General features: G+C 32.3%; 1 protein-coding gene across 4 annotated transcripts in view; it reads right to left on the bottom strand.

Annotated features, from left to right (window-relative positions):
* Nucleotides 1–602: 602 nt before the first annotated feature.
* SENP6 (SUMO specific peptidase 6) overlaps nucleotides 603–6413 on the bottom strand; it is a 122997-nt gene continuing 117186 nt past the window's right edge. For all 4 annotated transcript variants that reach the window (XM_056818511.1, XM_056818513.1, XM_056818512.1 and 1 more), the window contains 4 exons: nucleotides 4608–4693; nucleotides 2845–2913; nucleotides 2600–2750; nucleotides 603–1139 (listed from right to left, as the gene is read on the bottom strand). In XM_056818511.1, the coding sequence (XP_056674489.1) occupies nucleotides 930–1139; nucleotides 2600–2750; nucleotides 2845–2913; nucleotides 4608–4693 (516 nt within the window). In that variant the 3' untranslated portion in view covers nucleotides 603–929. The remainder of the gene's footprint in view (nucleotides 1140–2599; nucleotides 2751–2844; nucleotides 2914–4607; nucleotides 4694–6413) is intronic.

The raw sequence follows: 6413 nt of genomic DNA, 5'->3' as shown, positions 1-6413 counted from the left end.
AGATATTTTAAAGTAGATATTACAAAAAATAGTAATCCTGTATTTATATATGTATGCTTATACAGATTTTTTTTTAATGTTCATTATTTAACTACAGCACGTAAATTGTAGTACACATTTGGGGCTATAATATAAAACTGTAACGTGGGTGATTTTGCAACTCTAACCATACTTACCAAACAGTTCTATATTGAAAGCTTTCAAAACTTTTCAAAATACATTTGTACAACTACTATAGTATATAACTTAGGTCTACTTGAAATTATTCTTAACACTGGTTTTGATTTAAAGGTTGCCTGTGAACAGTTACCTATTAAGAGTGCATGAAATGAAAATCAAAAGGATTTGAAGCCTTTAATTTTTACTGCTACAGTATTTTAATTTGTGCCTTATAGTTCTGAATATTCATAGTTTTTACTGGGTCTCAGATGAATTTAGACATAATCTAATACCATTTAAAAACTGTCCTAATGGCATTTTAAAAACAAATGTAAAAAAGGTCAAAATAAGATCATAAAATACTGAATAGTCCCTTGAATTACATACATCACACTCACTGGGGAAATTAATATGAATTTACTAAAGAATAGCAAGTTAACCACTTTATCCTATAAGTATTTTCTTTTTATTTTGTCTTATGTTTAGAAGTTGCTATTAAGCACTATTAACAGAAAATACATAACAAAAGCTTCCTAACAAGTGAAAAAATTAATTACAAATGCTGGAAAAATTGGCTTCATTAACATATTTACAGAATTTTTCTTAATACATACTCCTTTGGGAATCAGTTATGACACATTTGTACAAACATTTTTTTAAAACATTCCCAATCTATTTTTGAGTAGTGAATACTTCAGTTCTTTAGTCTATTTAGCTGAAGGTAAAAACATTCCGTTTCTGACAGGAGAGCTAACATGCAACAGAAATGTTCAGTCTGAGCTGCTGTTGATATATTGATCTGCTTTTTCCTGTAAAGATGCTTCTGATAAATTAATATCCCTATGTCCCTTCTTCTCTTTACTCTGCTCTTCCTGTAGCTTTAAGATTATGTTTCGGATTTCTTCTCGTTTAGTTTTCATTCTTGGGCGAGGAAACCAGTCTGTCAAATTCATTGGAAGTTCAAAATTCAAAATTGGATTCTAAATATAAAAATACAAAAATGAAAAAGATGTCTATTAGAAAATAGCAAAAACTATTAACTTTTACCTCACAAGACTGTTATGAGATAATTGTTTTGTAATAAAATACCAACACTTGAGTGTATATGTTGTGAATTTCAAAACTACTCAAACCTGTTCAAACCATTCTTTAGAGGATGGGATTTGGCTATTTCCTGATCAATAACAATAGAGATACTTGGAATGACAGAATCAGGTCTTGGAAACTACAATCTCCACCCTACTCAAGCTAACAGGATTTAGAAAGGACTGCAGCAAAGCTCAAGATTTAATTATTTGAGAATATGGCCTTCAACAGACATGTGCAAAGGGGACAGACCTCTGGGGGGTCCTGGGTTAAGCTAGAGCCACCATTGGCACAGGTGAGACACAGGAAGTGAGGTAGAGGAGAGCTCAGGAGTGCTGGAACTTCCTGGGTGGAGGAGAGGGTGGTTGTTGGAGCTGGTGCTTGGAGTGGAGGCCCTCAGACTGTTTCTCCATTTTGGTCACATGAGTGAGAGGGACTGATCTCTTTTCTTTGCCTCGGCTATCCAAGGCCTTGGGCCTTTGGCCCAGCCTAAGCAGAGTGGGTATTTAAGCCCTATTCCCTTCCCTCCCTCCCCCCACCCCCCCCTTTTTCATTTAGGAATTACATAGCTGAATTCCTTGGCGACCTTAAATTAATATATATCAGTCTTTTAAAGAGATTTCCATATCACAATGTACATATGTTTGCTGTGTATAACAGAATGTAATGAATTTTTTCCAGAATTTCCTTTACCATTTGAAATGAGGATACCATTGTACTTCAATAAATAAATCAAAAGTAAATGTAACAAAATTATAAAGATCAAGTGGGTTCAAATCTGGCTATAGCTATTTCCTAGATGTGTTACCCTGGGCAAGTCAGTTAATCCCCACTGCCTAGCCCTTACCATTTTTCTGACTTGGAACCAATGCAAAGTATTGATTCAAAGACAAAAGGCAAAGGTTAAAAAAAAAATCAAGTGGGACTCAGATGAAAAAAATATAGGAAACATTCCCAGCTATCTCTTGGTGAAGATGGAAGGTTCACTGGTGATAATTATAATGCACATATTTTCAGACTCTTCCAATGTATTGATAAAGTTGTGCTAGCTTTTCTCCTCATCTCTCAAAAAAATTCTATTTGTCATATGGGGTAGCTCTCTGAAAGGTATAGGGATACATTAGATACTACAGCAATGTAAAAAAAGAGAACACCAACGAAAATAAAGGAAATTTATAAGAAAAAATCTGGTAAAGTTATCAGTAAATTAAATGTCATAGAATCTTCTGGTTCTCAATTTTATCTCTTTCTGTCAGATTTTTTAAAAAAGTATAAAATCCTGGTTGCCTTAATTTTGAATATGATTAAAAAATATATTAAACTGCAACTGTTAAATGAATGAACTGAAACTCACCTCAAAAAAGCTTTCCACATATTGTAATACATACACTCCACAATCACTGAAGTTGTTTTGTTGTGGTACTTTTGGATTAGAGCCTTTCATGAGATCTTTGGAAAAACTTCTTTTACTTCCTTTTCTTACTTCCCATTCCACTTCCAGATACCTGTGATATTGCATACATAGTAAGGCTATTTTCCTACTTGCTCCGCAAAATTTATTATTATGTAAAAGTGCAAAGCATGAGATTTAGAACTTACTCTCTAAGTGTTTTCACAACATTTGATCGAGAAGGGCCTCGAAGTGAATCCATAAGCAAAATACAGGGTCTTTTTTGTGTGTATGAGGGTAGAAAGGAAAGAAGGGAAGAGAAAAAAATTAGTCATTAAGTGAAATAGCTAATCTGCAAAGATGTGAAAAATTATACTAAAAAATAAAAAGTTTAAAGATAAAACATTACTAATTCTATAGCCCTTAATAAAGACATTAAAGAGAAAATAAACTCTTATAAACTGTTTACTTAATTATTTAGGGCTTCAAAGGAAATTTAACATCTTAATATCATATGATATATCTTAAAACTTCAAGATCTGTATTTGGAGACTGTATCAAAGATACTCTGCAATTATAACAAAGTTTTTCTAGTCTAAATTCAACTTCCCACCTGCAGGTAATCCTTTAATATCATGAAATACAAAAGTTGATGTTTACACATAGAAAAATCCTTAGAACAATTGAATCACAGATTTGGAATAAACATCTCTACCTCTAGCCCCACCAAAAGAAATGCTTAAAAATACTGTTCTTTTTTAAAGAACATACCAAAACCCAAAATAATTTCTATTTCTAGAATTTGAACTGAATTGAATTTGAAGGGCCCTAAAAATTCAGGGAACATGCTTCTTTTTCAAATGAGTTAACTAGAAGAACAGGGTGTCTTGCTCAAGATCACAGTAAGCATCAAAAGTAGGAATTCAACTTGGGACTTCTGACTCTAAAGTAGTATTTATTTCATTGTAACATTACTTTGGAATTCAGGTTATGGACTAATTCTAAATTTAAAAAAAGGGTAGCATAGTACAAGATGAATTAATCTATGTAAGGTTCCTTATCTATTGCTAGCTAATATACTGATATATGTGTTCAGCAAAAAATTCTTAATTCAAACTAAAAGTTGTTATAATTAATTACCAAAGAAATTTCCAAAGAAAAATACACATTAGCTGCGGGAAGTTCTATTTCTGTAGTATCTTGTTACCCAAACTGTGCTACAGTGTACATAAGATATGCTGAAAAATAACTAGCTCAAAGGAGCTTTCCAGTCTTCTGTACCTATCAGCTTGGTTTTAGTTAGGGACGTCATGGAAGTGTCAGCAAATCAAGTGTATTTGGGAAAGAATGAAAAAGTCCATATATAGAAGAAATTCAAAATTAACCTTTCAGTGACAGGAAATGTCTATTAAAAAAAATCCAAATCTTTTATGAGTCGCTCAGATCAGAGAAAGTCAAAATCAGTCTATGTGGGGCTGGAGAAATATAGGCTAGAGAAAATACTTGTGAAATACTCTCACCCATCAGAATAATGATGGAAGCTAAGGATTCTCACTTTTATCTTTTAATAATCCGGCTTTAAAAATTTTTAATCAAATATTTTCACTGTGTTGATTGTAAATGAAATGGTGATGAATATTTGACTATTTCTGATGAATGAAATGAAACTCAATCTAATTCACTCAGGAATGAAAGGAAAATTCACATATTAGAGTAATCTCAAAGCAAATGTTCAATGAGGTGGAGTCTGAAAAAGGATCCTACATCCAAAGAGTGAAAATGGCTCTGGAACAAGTCTAAATTGAGATGAGCTAGAAATCCATATGTCTAAGGATTTTCATCTCATGTTACTTCTCTGCTTCCAAGTTGTTATTTAAATTCTCTATCAATTTTTATTGTCTATCCTATAGAGCTTACATTTTGTTTTTAGATAGTCTCACTTTGTACTCAAGAAATATAATTTGATACTTACTGTTTACAGATTGTAGGCTTTAGATGCCATTGTCCTAATTCAGAACTGCAGGTATCATCAAGACCCCCATCATCACTGCTATCTTCCTATAAAAAGAAATCATATTATTTACATTTGTAAAATATACAAAGCTAAACACTGTTTTGTCAAAATATTAAATGTAGAATCTTTCCTATAGAAAATAAATTTTAAAAAGTATATTTAGTTGAAGAAATATTATATAATTTCATGACCAATATTAGACGTATGTCTTACATTGGTTAATATTATTTTCACCTAATCCAATTCCACACATGGCAGTGTCAACATATAAAAAACAAGATTACAAACCAGATGTCTAAGAAGCTTTTTTACTAAACCATGAATAAGATCCAAAGAAGTGATTCCTAAAGACTACTAATAGTTATTAGATTGTAAAACACAGGTATGGCCTTCCACAACTGCACAGATTTTAATTTTTAAGAGGTAAAAAAAAAATTATACCAGTGGTTTAGATAAAACTATTTTACCACAGGATATAACCTATATTAAAAACACATTTTTAAAAAGAAAAAAAAGTAATATCAGATCTGTCTAGAGTAGTAATACTTATAGGATTTCTAAAGAAACTTAAAGGATTTCTAAAGAACGATTTATTTTTCTTACAAGGACAGGCCAATGAGAGGGCAGCTTTTTAAAAAGTATATGATAGATCTAAAGTTGAAAAGGATCTCAGAATTCATCTAGTCCAATTCTCTGATGTGAAGAAACTAAAGCCTAGGCATATAAAATAGACTGCCAAAGATCACAGAAATGTTAAAAGGTAAACTTTGAATCCAGCTGTTCTTATCCCACATTGAATGCTTTTCCTACTGTACCATACTGTTTTTAATAGTGCTCATATTTCATAAGTTCTTGCCTATCCTTGTTGCAAGGTCCCTTTCCCCCCAAAATCATTTTAATGGTTTTTTGGCTTACATAGGGAAGCAGCTCAAAACAAAACAAAATGCCTCCTAGTTTATGGAGTGCTTTAACCAAAAAGCAATGCCATTAAGCCAGTCAGGAGAATAATTGTTGGACTGTTGTTTAAGGTTGATTAGTTTTTAGAAGCAATGCAAAGACCCAGGACAATTCTGAGGGACGTATGAGAAAGAAAGCTCACCACATCCAAAGAAAGAACTGTGGAAGTAGAAACACAGAAGAAAAACATTTGCTTGATCACATGGTTCGATGGAGATATGATTAGGGATGTAAACGCTACACAATCATTCTATTGCAATTATTAATAATATGGAATTAGGTCTTGATCAATGAAATATGTAAAACCCAGTAGAATTGCTTGTTGGCTACAGGAGGGGGGAGGGAGAATGGGAGGGAAAGAACATAAATCATGTAACCATGGCAAATATTCTAAATTAATTAATTAAATAAAAGGGTTTTTTTTTTTTAAGATATTGGTTAGTTTTTAAAGGAAAAATTCAGATCTATAACTAAATGCAATTGGTGGTCCAAAAAGAAAAAACAAAAGAAAGTAGATGGCCCTCAAAGGAGATGCCATCACCAGTACTGAAAAACAATTCAAAGACAGAAGTATCAATTATTATTAGCATTCATTAGCACCATTAGGTGGTGCATCAAATATATAATAACTCACATAAAGTGATTCATACACACACAAAAAAGCATTCAGATAGTTTCCAAGAAAAGATGTCGGCATCTTCCCCCCTAATTGTATGAACTTCAATGTTTTAGGGAATGTAACTGATTGTAGGAATAATCACATGTAAATAAATTGGGGGGAAATTTAGCAAATATGCGAAAAGTGAA

The sequence above is a fragment of the Monodelphis domestica genome, chromosome 2 (genome assembly GCF_027887165.1).
Source record: "Monodelphis domestica isolate mMonDom1 chromosome 2, mMonDom1.pri, whole genome shotgun sequence".
Lineage (NCBI taxonomy): Eukaryota > Metazoa > Chordata > Mammalia > Didelphimorphia > Didelphidae > Monodelphis > Monodelphis domestica.
This window is presented reverse-complemented; position numbering and strand designations above follow the sequence as displayed.